Consider the following 16,398-nt stretch of genomic DNA (forward strand, 5'->3'; position numbering starts at 1 on the left):
GGACAGCAGGAGAGAGGGCCTGATGGTCAACCCTTTTGAAAACGATGCCAACGGCGAGACCGAATACAGGACGTTAACGTGGCTCAATGCTGGCTTCCTCCTTGTTGCTGAGACCATCTCGTTGGGTATCCTCTCCCTTCCTGCTGTCGTTGCCAGCATGGGTTTCGTCCCCGGTGTCATCCTGATCATCTTCTTTGGCGCTCTCACAACATACACTGGATACGTCACCTACCAAGTCAAGATTCACGCGATGGGCGTGCACAACTTTGCTGACGCCGGTTTATTCTTCTTTGGAAGATGGGCAAAGGAGGTTTCTGAGGCTGCTCAGATCATTCTCCTGGTCTTCATCATGTCCGCTCACGTCTTGACATTCTCCATCATGATGAACGTTCTGACCAATCACGGCACCTGCACTATCGTTTTCACCGTCGTTGGTATGGTTGTGTCGATGATCCTCTGTATCCCGCGAACCATGAAGAATGTTGCGCTCATGTCAGTCGCTTCTTGCTTGTCAATCGCGACCGCCATCTTCATCGCCATGATTGGCATCGGAGTCGACCCTCCCGCTGGTGCTCACGCTTATGCCGTCACCCCTTCGAGCCAGACTTCTTTCCGCACTGGTGTCGTGGCCGTTGCCAACATCCTCGTCTCTTTCTGCTCCAACATCGCCTACTTCGGTTTCATCTCCGAGATGAAGAAACCCAGAGACTTCCCCAAGGCTTTGGCCATGCTACAGATCAGCACCTGCTCTCTTTACCTCATCGTTGCCGTTGTCATTTACCGTTTCGCCGGCACTGATGTCAAGTCCCCCGCCATTGGCTCCGCCAGCCCCGTCGTCCGCAAAGTCGCCTACGGCATCGCCATCCCCACTATTGTCGTCGCTGGAGTCATTTACGCACACGTGGCCACCAAGAATGTATACGTCCGCATTTGGCGCAAGACCAACGTCATGAACGAGAAGAGTTTCCGCTCGCTTGGCAGCTGGTACGGACTCACCATCATCCTCTGGGTTGTCGCTTGGGTCATTGCAAACGCCATTCCCGTCTTCAGCCAACTTCTTGGTCTTCTTGGCGCTCTGTTCTGCACTTGGTTCTCGATGATTTTGCCCGCTGCTTGGTGGATTATGATGAACAAGAAGCAGCTCACTGCCAACTGGAAGAAGATCACTTTAACCATCATCAATATTGCCATTGCACTCATTGGTCTCGCCCTTTGCGGTTTGGGCGTTTGGGGTGCTGCCGTTGACATCTCGGAGAACTCTGGCAGTGCTAGCGCTTTCTCTTGCGGCGACAACTCATAGGTCGTTTGGAAGAGTTGTGTTCATTGTAAAAAGCATTTGTCCTTATCAGCATGGCGTTTTTGGGGGGGAAAAAAGCAGATTTCGCATTCGAAGCAAGCATAGAAGCTACGTGTAATGTTTTTACAAGCATTGGAAGAAGAGGGAAAAGCATTATACGCATCAGACCTGCGTTCTCAGAAAAGCAAGGTCCTACAGAATAAAACACCTTCACTCTATACCACTTCCGCTTGACCTTTCGCATACTTGCCACATCTTCAGCTTCGTCACTTCGTTCATGCTTTAGCCTCTTTGACTCTTTTACCTTTGCTTTTACCTCTTCCATTTAATGCCCCTAGTTCCAAAAAAGTAAATACCAGCGTGGGCTAGATTATAGATGCTAAAGAAGGTTAATTTGGCTTAGTAAGTAATATATGCAAATGTGAGTTATATGCATATTAAGGAATATAACTACTATAACACTAGGAAGGAAACCCAGCCACTTTTGACAACATGATACTTTGCAAGACATGAATACGCATAGTCATATAGACTCGTCAATGTGAACATTTCCTTTTACAGTTTCAGACGAAAGTAAGCAGTTTCTGTTATCGTTGTCTAGCTGTGGTGGCATCTTTAGATCACCTTCTTCTTCTGTTTTTGAGTTTGTCAACTCCTGTTTCACAAGGGTGTTGCTTCTGTGTTTGTACAAAGTTTGCTTTCTATCTTCCATCGTTTGTTTGCCCAATGGTTGCATGCTTTGCCTTTTAATCTTACATTGTTGTTTTCTAGTATACATTGTTCACTCTTCCGTCTACCATCATTCCATCATGGTTTTTAGATTTACAATCGCTGCTTCCTTCTTATGTTTTTTTGTTTGTTGTTGTTGTTGTTTCTGACTGCACCGTTTTCCTTTTATTTGCTGCTTGCCGCATCACTGGCATTGGTTACCCTTTCTATCCCAATCGCTTCTCCATCATTTGTATGTATAGGAGGGGGTTTTCGATGCTTTACCAAATCCTATCGCTTGTTGTACACCCCCTGTGTTTCTGTTTTCTCCGCTTATTAGACACATTCCATCCCCCTTCCGACATCAAATTGCTCACACATATCGCTCACATCTGTCGAAACTTTGCTTCTACAACAGACTTTTGTCCAATTTCCCAATAATTACTTGGTTTTCTTCGTAAAAAGATTGGGTTGAAATAATCGTTTGCTTCAACCCCCCTGCTTTCTACTTGCAGCGATCCAAAAACACAGAACCAAGAATTCAGGGGCGCTGCAATAAGGTAGACATACATGAATTCTAACGACCTTAGGGATTTTCAGGCAAAAGTGACATGATAGCAAACAGACATCAAGAGTCGAAGAAGCAAACAGCAATATCGTAGACTGGTATTCATTACTACAACTGACCGATGAGGGGGAAAAAAAAAGACTGGAAAAGAAATAGAATGGAAACATGTGGTATCAATCTTCGTGAGTTGTCGATTCAAAGCACGCCCAAGTCAACGCCATCATTGTGCTCTTGTACACACCTCATACACTCCGAATGAAAGTAGCTTGGAAGGGATTGTGCTGTTGACCTCCAATTCCCTTCAAGTCCAAAGAAGCAAGAAAAGCAAAAGACAGAGATTGTAAAGAAATATTGCAGACGAAAGAAAGCAAGGAAAGAAAGGTGACTCTTCACAAGACGGGAGGTATTCGGCCAGCTCAAGCATCGCCGGCACCACTGACCTCCCTAGCAATTTGCTCATACCAAATTGCATGAGATGCCCAATCGACCTCGGCTACCTTCCTCAGCAACTCGACCATCTCACCAACATGCGTGACAAACTCAGGCAAGCCAGCCGTCGCCAATGCCTCAGACGCACCACTTGCAGCTCGAACCCGCTCACCCGAAGTCTTTGCCACGACGCGGGAGAAGACATGGCTCCGGAGTCTAGACCCCAAAACTTTGGCAACGGGGTCGGTGAAGCGTTGGGTGGAGGCTTGGGTGATGACGCGAGAGACTGCTGATTGCAATGCGGTCTTGGTGGAGGGTGGGAGGTTGTGTGCGTTCTCGACTACGCTGAAGGCGTCAGAGGACAGGTTTGCGAGGTCCTCCTCCGAAGTAGTTTCGGAAGGTGGATCCTTGCTGAGGAGATCCCAGAGACGAGAAGCCTCGGCTTTCCAAGAACTGCGTACGTCTCGTTTGAGCATGTTCTTAGCCACCAGCAAGATGGCGCCAATCGTAGTCATGTGCAGAGCCTTCTGCTTAATGGTGCACAGACGCTCCACATCGAGGGCAAGAGTCTCGGGCATGTCGTTAACACTTAGAGGACCCTGCCCAAAGGTAGTATCGACCAATGCGCGGGTGTATATCTGATGAGCTGTAGGTCTATCTGCAGGATTGCGAACCTGCTCTGGATCCCTGCGGTCGGCTTCGGTCAACAAGTTTCCGCTCGCGTTGCGCCACCAGCGGCTTGTACAGGCCAGCGTGATTTTTCCAGAGGCGATATCTGCTGCAAACATGCGTGACTCGTATCCAGCAGATTCTCGAATGAGGACGGGTGCCGCATTCATTAACAAGAAGTTGGAATAATCAAGCGAAAGCAAGTCGATAAAGTGCAAGAGGCGGAAGAGCTTCTCAATCATAGCACCCATGTCCTCGCCATCGCTTGACTCGAGATCATCGGCCAGAGCCTTGACTTGCGCATCGCGGAAAGGTGCGCATAATTTGGGCAGGATATTAGCCATGAAAGAGAAGAAACTGGCGTACGAGAAGATGCCTTGCTCGCATTGTCGATAGATTAGATCCGTATCCAGAGCTTCGACAATGAAATTGTGCATAGAGTTGCCGGGTTTCACGATGTGTACGAGCTTGGCTCTGATTTCTTGAGCCATAGCGACTGTCCACGGAGTACCCATACCTTGCTCAACTCCGGCTCGCATGCCATCACAAAGCTCGCGGTTGATCACATCCCGAATGTCCGAACGAGCATTCGGGGAGATGCGGAAATCTTTGTCGATGGCGAGCTCGTGAGTCAAAACACGATTGCTCGGCATAGGCGAGAACAAACGAGCAAGGTTCGTCCTCACGTCGTCTTGTGAATCAGCATCGCTTTGTGCTGACTCTTGTACAAAGTTCTCGGTCACAACAGGTAAAGCTTCTGAGGACTCGGTCACGGAATCTTCAACATCGGCAGCAGCACGAGGACGAACTTCAGCAGGAGTTCTCCTCTTAACGCGTCTCCTTCGGCTCTCACCAATGGCTTTCTTGATAAGGATATCAGCACGGTCAGGGCCGGCCAGCTTTCGGATCTTGCTGAGAAGCATAACCTGATTATCACGAATACCTTGACGGTAGTCTTGGGCAACCGCGCCCTGGGTATCGTCTTTGACTGTCTGCCAGATGGCATCAAGCTCGACGAACGAGGCAACCATGGTCTCGACAAGAGCTGACGAATCCTGGGCTCTCCAGGCATCGAACGCAGAAAGATATGTCGTGTACACCCGGGACAGATCTTGAAGGCTAGAAGAAGGAAACTCAAAGTGATTTGTAGGAGAAAGCAAAGAGATGGCGGATTCAAAAGACTCGACCAACTCGCCAGCTGTGGCCATGAGATGCTGCTCCTGAGCACCATTCTGGCTGAATACGGCTGCTGGATGGACGATGACAAGATAGGCGCTGAGGAAGGTGCGGGTAGGCTGAGGCGATGGAGTGTCCTCGACATCTTGTAGGGCGAGAAGACGAAGGACTCGAGTGGTGGCTTGAATTATGGGTGTCCCTGAGAGCAAAGCACCTACTTCTTCAAAAGAACGTTCGCGAATGCTTTTCAGGCTGAGATTGCATTCTGAGAAGGCCCGTATAATCAATCTCCGTTGTCGCACACGCCACGCTCGTTGTATCCTCAGGACAGCCGTCTCTTGATCCAGCTTTGAGCTCGTGTCGTCGTCCACCTCGGAGACATCATCGAGTTTCTTCTCCAGCTCGCTAGCTCGTCGCGATTTACGAGAGGTCAGATTCCGCTTGTATTCAGCCCTCCTTCTGTCTGCATCTGCCATTCTCTCCTCCATATCCAAGCGAGCCTGTTTCTCTTCCTCGAGCTTCTTGGTCTTGATCTCTTGTGCCTTTTGTTTTGCTCTCTGAACCTCTTCGGCACATGCAGCAGCGACTTTGGCAAGGTGATTTTCGCGAGCCATCTGAGCAGCTAGTGCTCGTTCCTCACTAGCACTGGCATCTCCTCTGGGAGCAGCCTTTGCCATGGCGGCTCGTAGGCGGACCTTTTCGGCATGGGCGGCACGGTCGGCGAGGCGTGCTTTGCGGGCTTCGATGATGGATGCTCTGCGTAGGTGTTGTGCGATGTAGTTGCTCTGACATGACGAAGAGCGGCGTAGCGAGCGGGTCGAGGTGTGTGATTGTATTGACGATAACGAGTTGCGTCGGGACGAAACGGCCGAGGATTTGTATTGGCGAGACTTGGGGTCGCGGTAGAAACGAGCGGCGATGCGAGCCGGTGGTGCGCAGACTTGGCCGGCATCGTCAGACATGATTACCATGGAGGTGGTTTCGATGTCGTCTTCGTCGGCGATGATGGCCTGGTCGTTGTAGTCGGGCAGGTCGCTGCTGATTTGATCGTCGTCGGACATGTTTTCCATAGCCACGTTGGCAGAGTCAAGCGACATGTTGCGAACCAGGCTCATTCTCGAGTCGGCAAGAGACAGAGGACGACGAATGTCGTGATAAGATGGCGATTATAGACCCCTCGGGCGGCCGCTAACTCTTCCCAAAACGACCTTCACCCTTGATGACGTGCGACGAAACCGCTGGACCTTTGCATGTGATCAATAGAAACCTTCTGGTGACTTGTAGCGTTTAGCAATGGCTGCAGGACATGCAAGAACGATAGAGATCATGTTTCAGCAAAGCAGTCATGCGTCCGCTATTACGGGCAATTGCGTCTTGCCCTCCATCCCACTTTCCGTTCTTGTCTCCGCTTCCGCATGCGTAATCCCTCGGCGTCCTTGTTCCAACACCTTCTCTGCACTTCTTACCAATCTTGCACCTCCTTTTGAATCCACTCCACATTGACAATTCATTGCAATTTTCACTAGCTTCAACGACATCATATGTGCTTATAGTCTTGTTGGAATTCTGGTTGGCGAGAGCTACATATGAGCTAAACTACCTCCAAGAATGACTGCGCTTGTCCTTGTATCCGAGAAATCTCAAAGTTAGGCTATAGCCGTCGGTTCGTCACACATGTGACTGATAAAGTAAAAAAAGAAAATGCATCAGCCAGAACCACACAGGTGTGATAACATGGCTGCATGAAAGGCCGCAGCAAGAAGCTGGCCAGCTCTGACGACTCCAAGAATCTCTCACATCCTCTACTCTGCTTTCAGCATCCTTCAGTATGCTCCCTCCTCTTCTCCAACTTTGAAACTTTTTTTCTCCTGCTGTGAAATGTTGCACACATGATGACGAATGAAACTCGTCGCGCCTTCTGAACAGAGGGAGTGGCATGGCGCTGAAAGAACGCACTCAAAAGCAGAACAAATGGCGTCGTCATGTTGCGTCGTAAAAGTCGTGATAAAAACGTATGGTGAATATGTTACATGTGAATAGATCATGCGATGCTGTTGTTGTCATCACAGACCGAGGCCAGTCGGTGTGCGGCCTAGTGTGTTACCTGGTGTTCGCACACTGTTGAAGAACTTGAGGAATGCCGATTTCTTCGAAGACGACTTTTGCTTGATCTTTGCGTACTTGACCATCGGTCCGACGATATCCGAACCTTCAAGTTTGGGGAATTTCAAGGGATCATCTAGAGCTGGCAGATCTGTAAGAGGTGCTGGCTCTGCCAGAGGTTGGAAGACTGGTGTCTCGCCATTTGCAGCTGTTTTGGCAACCACCAGTTCATGGTTTCTCTTCCATTGCGCATCAATCTCGGCCCATTTCTTCTCCGTGTACTTGTACACCTGCGAAGTTGGTCCATAGTGTTCACTCGTACGAGCTGCTTGATGCATGAACTGTCTGCGAGCCGATTCCCAGTCCTCAAAGAGCTTGCGGCAAGCGTGGATGTTGTAAGTTTCTGGCAGATATGGTTCTGGGAAAACGCTAAAGTTGGCATGTCCAAGTTTGGTTGCCCACTTGTCTTGAGGACTGACAATGTGCATTGAAGAGATGTCCGGAGAAGACATGACTTGGCTAGAATGTATTGCGCCCAGTGAAGCGGTAGAAGCATGCGCCGAGAGAGAAGGTGCGACCATGGCCATCTCAGGTAGGACTGGGCTGGAGAGCGATGGACCGATCATGGACAAGCGAGCTACTTGAGCGTTGTCGATGACAGTTGGAGACTGCAATGGTGATTGAATTGCGTCTTCATCAATATGCTCAGGGATAGGGATGGGAAGGAGAGGGGTAGATGCCAGGGCCTTGCGATCAATTGGCTCATGTGCTTGAGGTAACTGGATATCCAGAGGATTGGTAGCTTCGACAGCAAGATTGGCAGGAGTTGGTGTTGGAGTCGACTCGGCTTCGACATCAAGAGGGGTAAGGACTGGGCTGGCTACAGCAGACATACGGAAAGACGGAGCACGTGACGGCACGCGAGAGACCGGAGCACTCTTGGTACTGAGTCGGCGAGTAGCCATGGTAGGAGGAGAGGTTGGCGTTCTATCACGGCGCTTTGAGAAAGATGACAAACGGCTGCCCACACGAGAAGCCAGACCAGTAACGGATGACTCGCTAGAGTTTGCTCTGGACCTAGTCTTGGCCACCTTCAGAGGAGTTTCGCTGTCGCTGTTGAACTCGCTTGGTCCATCTGCGAGAGAGTAATCCAGGTCCAGACTGGGTCGTTCCAATGCGGATGCAGATTGACAGAGACGAGGATCCAATTCAGCTTCGCTCAGATGGTAGATGTCATGGTTAGAATGAGTTTGCTCGAGGCCACATTTGCAGTTGGACTCAAAAGCGGAGTCACAGAGATCAAATCCGTCCTCCCTCTCGTGAGGGTCCTCGACGAGATCGTGAAGAGTTGTCCTCGAGACACGGTTGTTCAGTGATTCGATGCTAGGTTCGTGCTTTGGAGGAGTCGTGGCCAGAGATGAAGAGCTAGAGCTGGAGTGGCGTGCGTGTTCGTGAAATGAAGAAGATTGGGTTAGAGGTGAGTAGTTGTCAGAAGCGTTTGATGAGTTGCGGGAATGCATCGAGTTGGTGGAGTATGGCGAGTCGAGCATTTCGCCAAACGTTGCGGCTGAAGGCGTTTGCGCGACGATCAATTTCGGCAGCATAGATGGTCGCATATTGGCGCGTTGCATGATTCTCTGCCGGATAACTAGGACGACGGCGTCCTGACTATAAAGCGGATGCAAATGGCATAATGGTGTGTCGTGTGAGATGGTTGGAATGCCTAGAATGGGAACCGGGGTGAGGCCAGAGAAAAGGTGCAGAGGAGCCAAGCAGCCACGAGCAGAGGGTGGATGCAGACAGTAAACGCCGGACGTCCGTTGGCTGCACGTCAAACCTGACACTTTGGCGCGCCTACTAGAATGGTTGCTGGAACAGAGGGAGGGTGAAGAGAGAGAGAGAGCAGAGAGGTTGCGGAGGGTGTTCGTGAAGAAAGATGTCTCAGAGCAAAACGGCGACAAGCGCAGCAGCAGCACAGCGAGCTAGAGGTGGGCAAGACAGACAGACGCAGCAGGCGATCAAAGGTCAGTCGGAGGTGCAAAATAGAGACTGGGCCCTAGCGTGCGGGTCCCATGGCATTTTTGATGCTTGAACCTTCGCTGTAGTCGCCATCGGAGAGCTCAGGCCCGTGGGCGCGGAGCAGACATGTGGCCCCTCTCCATCCTCGACCAGACGAGCGCCTAGCGGGAAAACCACCACCCTTGTTGCAAGCAACCCAGCCACCTGCAGCCGTAGCCGATGCTGGCACCTGTCGAGTCATATTGCCATCGAGGCTCCTACCTGCGCGAACCTGGTGCACGAGATACACAAGACAGTCCTCCCTTGACTTTTGCGCCGTGTGTGCCCGCTGCCTGTCATCCAACGGCCACACGTACAACCTGGACGCTCCAGAACCGTCAAATCCTTCGGCTTGACGAACACCTTGTTGTACGCCCCGTCACTCAACGACCTTCCACAACTGCCGCTTTGGAATTGTGGCCACCACTGGTCACGCTTCAAGTGCTATGGATCAGGTGCTGGCACCATGTCGTCTGTTCTGTCAGTCTTGACCCTTTAGAGACCCTTGGGCTTGTCCCTCTATCCTGTCTACAGCTTCCACTGCAGGGTCTGTCTTTGCTTGTTCGACCCATGTCTCCCTGCTTTCCCCTGTCTGCTGTACCTCAGACAGACATGTCCGAAGCATTCTGTCACTTGTCCGTCGTCTCCAATCCTAAGCGCGCGCAGGTACAAACGGCCAGACCGACGGCCACATGTGAGCTAGGGCCAAATGACGAAAAGCATGCACGCTTCAACCTCGTGTGCCAAAAGGTTTTGTCACGGCGTTACAAACCCACCGACAGCCGTGGTGGAGCATGTGGACGAGGGCAAGAAAAAGAGACACCAAACCCTTTGGCAAAAACTCGGCTCAAAAAAAATAATGAAAGATTTCTAACCAGTCACGTTGCACCCAAGACGCAGCATTTCGGCAAGTAGACAAATCTTCTTTTTTCGCTTTGGCACCCCAAGCAAAGTCAACCTGGCTTTAACGCAGGTCGGGACAGCTTCCCGCTGCAAGTGTGCCTTCTCCCGCCTTTCTGCCCTTGTCGTCTGCTCTTGTGTACCCACCCCAGCTCTTGGTTGTTCGTCCTTGCAGATACAGCGGCTCTAGCTGCATTGTGCCTCAACGGCATCCTGTAGAATGGGGTTTGGGAGAGACCTCGTTCCTTTTGCCCTCATGTTTCATGTTTGAACGGTCAAAGTCCTCAGAGCTCAGGTCTTTGTTCTTTGTCAAGGCAGGCTGCACACCGCAATGGTCGCGTGGGCCATTTTGCTACTATGCGGCGGGGACGCCGACCCTGCGGGCAACCCCACTCGAACCATAGAAATCAATGCATCTGTACCGATCAGGTACGGGAAGCGAGGAACTTTCACGACAAAGAGATCCAGCAACCTGGGAGGCAGGTGCCCAACATCGCCCCAGCAGACCAGATTGTTGAAACACCGATAGACGCACTGAGTTTTGCTGACGACAGCATGCAGAGTACTGTATCGACCCATGTAGAAAGCCTGAAACCAGCCAGCCAGCAGATACCTCAACGTGATGAAGCCAAAGTCTCTCGCTTGGGCAGCGTCTTCTACGTTTAGCCCTTTGGCCCATCCCGAGTCATGAACTGCGACCGGCAGAAAGGTGGACAAGCCGCGGGTCCACAGCCGAACCGTCCTTTTTGACAGTTATGTAGCGACGTGGTTGGCAACTGGCGCTAACGATGCATGTTCATGGACCGACACTCGCTCGCTGTCCAGCGGCGCCGCCACGGCAGTTCCCCGTCGCCAGCAGAGAAGCCGCGAGCAAAAAGCGGAATCGTGCAAAGACAAAAAGGTTGAATTCACGCGATGCCAACCCTCGGTTCTACGCCGGCGCGAGCCACCGTCCACGAATTCATAACGGATTGCGTTGAGGGCCAAAACTCTGTTTTTGCACCAAAGGGCAGTCGAACCCGATCTGGTGGATATGCGAACAATGTACATCAGGTACAAGCGGCTTGGGTTAAGAGAAAGCATATGCATAGTGACAGAAGGTGAACAACTCAAATCGAACATCCATTGGGGTGATGATGAAATGGAAAGAGTGTTTGATGATTGCAGTCGATTAGCAGTGCAAAGCAGAGAATGCAAGTGCAGCAAGCACAATGAGTGCACACAGCCGATTGGGAGAGAAGCCATGGCAGAGGCCCGCATCAGCTTTTGTAATTATGGATTACGTCCTACTTGCTTGCGCGGCCAGGACTTTACTGTTTGACGTGATCTGCTCTGTTCCTCGAAGCTTTCACTACCGTTTGCACATCGTTGATGTTGACGGTTTGTCCTCCGCTTGACCCTCGGGAATTGCTGTCAAACTTCAATGATCGTAACTGGGTGAAAGCCGTCGATCATCTTCAGCTCCTCCACTTCTTCACCACTTCACGACGACGGCATAACTTACCTAGACTATTGCTTTGCAAGGTTCGGTATCTCCGTCCGAAAAAAGAAGGTGTAAATGGACAACCTGACGTAGAGGACACTTTCAAAAACGCCCAAAGGATTATTGCACTATCATTGCTGACTGATAAACTCCTTCCTCATCAAACAATGGTTGAACAAGAGGACGACGCGGAAGCTAAGCGAAGCAAACCAGGCGCAGCGACTGAGGAGGCTTCTTCTTCTTGTCTTTTTCCCGTCCAACACGGCAAGACGATCGAGACAAAAGTCTCGTCGAACGCTCCAAGGGTTATTATGCATCCCTGTGTCATGAACGCCATATTTGAACAGGATAAAAGGCGGATGAATATATGGAGGCTTGCTTGGCTTGTCGTGCCGTGTCTCGCGTTACAGCACCGCAAGGGGTAACCCTGTCCATAAACCTTTACCGAGGTGACTTCCTCTGAACGGCAAGGGACTATTGTATCGTTGTACACGCAGAAGGTTTCGGGTTATAGATGGAGATTCGATAGCAAAAGATCTAATCGACCCTCGGTTCCGAGATGCTGGGCGAAGAAGGGAAAGGATCCGTAGCACCAATCCTCGTAAGCCGCATCCCCAACAACCTGCGCCCCTTTGCCCTTATTCTTCTTCTCTTCCTCGTCCGCCCTGTCCTGCAACTTGCAAATCCGTTACTCGTTTCGAAGGGTCTGATCCATGTCGTGCCATAGTTCTTGAGTAAACTCTGTTGTGCTATTCACGGGTTGAACGCCATCTCGTACAATCGAACTGATCTAGAATAGTGTTGGCTGCCTCAGGCGCCTCCAGTCCCACCATCGGACGATGCCACCAAGGGCAGACTCGGGTAGACCTTGCAATTAGTGATAAAGGCTTCGGAAAAATACAAATCCCACATCGAATTGAAGAAGTGGTATCTCGAAGCGATTTCCCAAGCGGACCTTCCTTTCTAGACTCTGCCACTTCGCAGATGGCTATCGGTGTCGCCCAGACTTGCTTCAAAAGATATGGTGTCGTATTCGGGGTTCGAGCGGGACGTTCTGGCCACGGAGGTGAAAGTCCGGATGCTTCTCCGCAATGTCTCAAACCCAGAACTTCGACCAAGCAGTCTTCTGCTCCTCGGTCCCGGAAAACTGTCATGTCGAAAATCTAGTCAGTGGATGATCCTCATGGGTCTTCGTGTGCACAAATGAGGCGTTGAGCTACACTTTCATGTTCAGACTGGGGTCGAGTCTATAGAGAGCCAACGGAATCACGACTCTCGCTAGACCAGGATCTGACACGGCAAGAACCATGTATATTCACAGCTGCTTGCGTGCCAGGATCTTGCACGCGGGAGGAGATAGATCTACAACGCACCTCAAAATCAACCTTGGTAATATCGACAAACCCCTCATCCAGGGTCGGGGGGCTGTATCTGGCAGCGAACCCAGTGAACGCCTGTCTCGGCAGCATGACCCTCGATTCTGGGTTCATCTGATCGCCAATCCAAAGTGTCAGTATGCTGCATGTTCTTCACGGTATCCTGCAGCCCGCGAAGCGTGTGTGCGTACCTCTAGTTGTTGCCCACCAATCGATCGAAAGGCATCGTTGTGTTCGCACAGTGTCGAAGGGGCTGTGAAATGCACGCATCGAACTGGAATCTCGAGCGAATTTGCGAGCTGAGTCCAGTACTCGCGAGCTTTGACGTCTGCATTGGTATTGTCTAGATCAAAGTACTCAGTTTGATGCTTTGAGACGTGGCCGCTGGAAGACACATACCAACTGCCACCGATTTTCCGTCTTCAAGCAATTCCCTAGCCACCTTCAGGCACCTTTCTCTCTGTGTTCTCGTCAACTCGAAGTCCAGAAGGGGTGCAGAAGGAAGTGCAACGTACAGACTTGAGTATGTCCTGGTTAACACGTTCGTAACCGAGCGGCTTGAGATGCTGTTGAAACCACGTCGATTTTCCTGCGCCGGGACTTCCACAGAATATAATGAGTTCAAGATTGTTCTCTCTGGTAAAGACTGTGGGACCTGCGTGATGTTAACACGCAAACAAAGTTTGTGAGTCATGTGAAGACCTACTCGCATGTGTTTTGCTCGTCATGACTGGTGAGATGTGCGCGGTTGGATCGAAGGTGCGCACGAATGGTCGAGCATCTTCGCCAAGGAAGAACTCTTCTGGAGTCTGAAATTTGATGCCGACGTTGCTGGCCAGGTTCCTTCAGTAAGGTCAGTACGGTATCAAATGAGGAATCAAGGAGATATGGACCTGTCTGAGCAAGAGAAATCTGCCTTGATGGCTTTGGAGGTTGATGTTCGCCCTCCTGCATCGCCAACGAAGTAACAGGCCTCGAGGTCGACGTCGCCATCTTGGGACAGCCCTTGTGCTTCCAGTAGCTTGTCCCACATTCCCGTGCGAGGTTTACGGAACTTGTCTTTGTCGGTAGCTGCATAGAGCACGATAGGCAGGTCGAGTTGTGTAAGGGCACTCTTGACCTTCTGTTTGAAGTCGGCAAGCCGTTTCCTGTCTGAGTTGACCGTCTTGGAAGCGCTGTTCATGCTGATCCCAGCTTGGTTGCTGAGGATTGCTAGTAGATATCTGAAACGATCAGTTGGCAATTCCATAGCATGAGATACATGAATTTACCCATCCTCGGCAAGTTGCCTTAGTTTTGAAGGCACTTGTCTGTGCCACCACTTCCAGTCATCGCCGTCTGTGGCAAAGCGTTTGCCTGACTTAGCATCGACCAGAGTGGAGTCCTACACAAGTCAGAGACGGCTGTGCTGGACCGTGAATGATGGCATACGAAGTCAAAGGCTGCAATCTTGCGTGGTCTATCTGCAGCAAAGCTATCGGTCTTGTCGTACTTGCAGTACAGCAGTGTATTGTCGATGATCTTCCATGCAACCTTTTCGGGGTCCTTCTGGGAAGCTGGCTTGAAGAAGTTGGCAACTGCCGAGCCTGACCCATTTGTTAGTTCATGGTTTCCACATGATTGACACATTCGACAAAGTACTCGTGGTTGTACTGGCTGTGGGTGCTGTGCGCTTTAGGGGTGGGGGCGAGACGCTTCCGTCCTCTGTAGCCAGGCGTTTGAGAGTAGGCGGCATTTTCGGGTATGCAGAGACGAAGTTGGAGGTCGACGAATGGAACCTGCGTGCTTGTACTCTTGTAAACAGCATTACACTATTCACTTTGTGAAAGTGTTCACGTCAAGGCCATCGGAAGACGTGTCTGCGTCGCGTCTCCTCTCCACGTGATTCGCGACCAATGTTGGCCGCATTGGGTAATCATCTCGAGGCAGGCAGGCACGAAGCAGGGCGAATTTCACATGCGTCTTCACAGATCAATACATGATGACGAGCTTTTGAGGGTTTACAGCGGATGCTAGTTTCATTTTTTTGTCGAGTTGGACATGGTAGCTAAGTTGCTTGCAAAGTGCAGCCTATATACATAACTGAAAGATCAAGGATTCGACATGTCGATCTCTCGAAGACATTCAGGTCTTGTCGCGGCGTTGGTCCTCACCAGCGGATCGCGAGCAAGCAATCGGCGCGTGGATATATGGCACGCCGTAGCGTATCTGCTCATGTGCAATGTGCCAGGCTCTTGAAGTAGCTGACCGAAATCGTCTTGTATCCGTGAAATCGAGTGTCGTAAGGGGTTGTGTAGGTTGAGTTGGCAGCGGAAGAATGTAGCGCTTGCCTGCAGACGCTCGCTTTTCCTCATTGCACATGGCTAAAAAAAGACTTTTTGTTCATCATCGAAGGGAAGATTTCGGTCGTTTATGCGAACATGCTAGCACCGCCGGACTCGATGGCCTCGATCTCAGCTGCGGTCCACGATGTTCTGGCAAAGCGGGCAGGCAGGTCGCTACGGTCGAAGAACTCTCCAGATGCAGGCTCAACAGGGCCGAGCGACTTTCCGGGCTTACCACCGACGAAGCCGCCGTATTGGCTGGCGGCGGTCTGGCGGTGCAGTGGGCCGTGTTGCTGGGCCTTCTGTCTGTAGGAAGCGAAAGATTCGGGGAGGTCAGAAGTGGGGGCGGCGGGATGAGCGTGAGGAGTGTGGTCAATCTCTGCGCATGTGTTAGAAGGCATGGTTGGAGCTTTGATGCGAGATTACGAACTGCTGGGAATTGATCTCTTGCCGAGGAAACGGATCATGGGCTGGCGAGCGAAGAGGGTGCGTGTAGCGTTCATTTTGGAGAATGCGGTTGTTGTGGGTGTTCTGAGTTGGACAAGTTGCCGTGTGGGTGCGAAGATGGAAGAGGGAGTGATCGAGTCTTGGGGGGGAAAGTTGGAAGCTGTGGAGCTGGGCGTGCTCGGCGAGTCGGGCTTTAGTGAAGATGGAGATTGGAGTTTGGACAAGTTGGAAAGTCGAGAGACGGTGGCAGAGATGGATGGGCAGGCACAACTTCACAAGGAAGAGAAGAAATTTGTACAAAAGGACGTCGGTGCGGGGCAGGTCAATGGATTATGGATCATGCTAAGGAAGGTGCAGGCATGGTGTGAGATGGCCTTGGTATCACGCCGCAACTGCAACAGCGCGAAGACGACATCGGCCGCGCTGAATACCCGACCTCCGCCGGCTTGACTTTCAACCACTCGTTTGCCCACATCCCATGCGCTTTCTGCCTGAAGAGCCGCCTCTGACAAGCCCCTCTGACAAAGCAGCAATCGCTCCTGCCTTATCTTTGCTGCCCCCGAGCATTCGGTCGCTCTTCCCCGGCATCCCATCACACAACCACGCAACCGAACTTCTCCTCGGTCTTCTCTTCGGCCGACTCTCTCCACCAGCTCCGATTTTTCCTCCACGGGGTAAGCCGACCTCTCGTCACTTCATCCGTCGTGCCTATTGATTGCGCTTCTGTTCCGCCAATTTCACTCTGCCAAAGCGTCTGGAGAGGATTCAGAACGTTGCCGATATTCCGGTCGTCTTTCCACTTTCGTCGAGTCTGCTCCATAATCAGAGAGTGACACCGTGTGATCGACCAACCAGACAGT

At 51.3% G+C, this 16,398-nt stretch overlaps 5 protein-coding genes across 5 annotated transcripts; 1 reads left to right on the forward strand and 4 right to left on the reverse strand.

The window, feature by feature from the left end:
- Positions 1-22: 22 nt before the first annotated feature.
- On the forward strand, positions 23-1,300 carry M436DRAFT_50639 (uncharacterized protein; the record flags this gene model as incomplete). The annotated part of the gene is made up of 1 exon (XM_013570426.1): positions 23-1,300. The coding sequence occupies one exon, from the start codon at positions 23-25 to the stop codon at positions 1,298-1,300; it is 1,278 nt and encodes a 425-aa protein (XP_013425880.1).
- A 1,689-nt stretch (positions 1,301-2,989) lies between these two features.
- M436DRAFT_50668 (uncharacterized protein) lies at positions 2,990-5,809 on the reverse strand (the record flags this gene model as incomplete). Its single annotated transcript, XM_013570432.1, has 1 exon — positions 2,990-5,809. The coding sequence occupies one exon, from the start codon at positions 5,807-5,809 to the stop codon at positions 2,990-2,992; it is 2,820 nt and encodes a 939-aa protein (XP_013425886.1).
- Positions 5,810-6,910: 1,101 nt separating this feature from the next.
- M436DRAFT_50648 (uncharacterized protein) lies at positions 6,911-8,470 on the reverse strand (the record flags this gene model as incomplete). Its single annotated transcript, XM_013570428.1, has 1 exon — positions 6,911-8,470. One exon carries the CDS (start codon positions 8,468-8,470, stop codon positions 6,911-6,913), a length of 1,560 nt encoding a protein of 519 aa, XP_013425882.1.
- Positions 8,471-12,487: 4,017 nt separating this feature from the next.
- On the reverse strand, positions 12,488-14,502 carry M436DRAFT_50543 (PNK3P-domain-containing protein; the record flags this gene model as incomplete). The annotated part of the gene is made up of 10 exons (XM_013570407.1): positions 12,488-12,538; positions 12,765-12,881; positions 12,959-13,110; positions 13,167-13,227; positions 13,283-13,422; positions 13,474-13,610; positions 13,661-13,990; positions 14,039-14,151; positions 14,199-14,353; positions 14,409-14,502. The coding sequence occupies 10 exons, from the start codon at positions 14,500-14,502 to the stop codon at positions 12,488-12,490; spliced, it is 1,350 nt and encodes a 449-aa protein (XP_013425861.1).
- A 675-nt stretch (positions 14,503-15,177) lies between these two features.
- Positions 15,178-15,594, reverse strand: M436DRAFT_65343 (uncharacterized protein; the record flags this gene model as incomplete). Its single annotated transcript, XM_013570506.1, has 2 exons — positions 15,178-15,470; positions 15,522-15,594. The coding sequence occupies 2 exons, from the start codon at positions 15,592-15,594 to the stop codon at positions 15,178-15,180; spliced, it is 366 nt and encodes a 121-aa protein (XP_013425960.1).
- Positions 15,595-16,398: the final 804 nt, after the last annotated feature.

This window comes from Aureobasidium namibiae (assembly GCF_000721765.1).
Source record: "Aureobasidium namibiae CBS 147.97 unplaced genomic scaffold scaffold_12, whole genome shotgun sequence".
NCBI classification, from domain to species: Eukaryota; Fungi; Ascomycota; class Dothideomycetes; order Dothideales; family Saccotheciaceae; genus Aureobasidium; species Aureobasidium namibiae.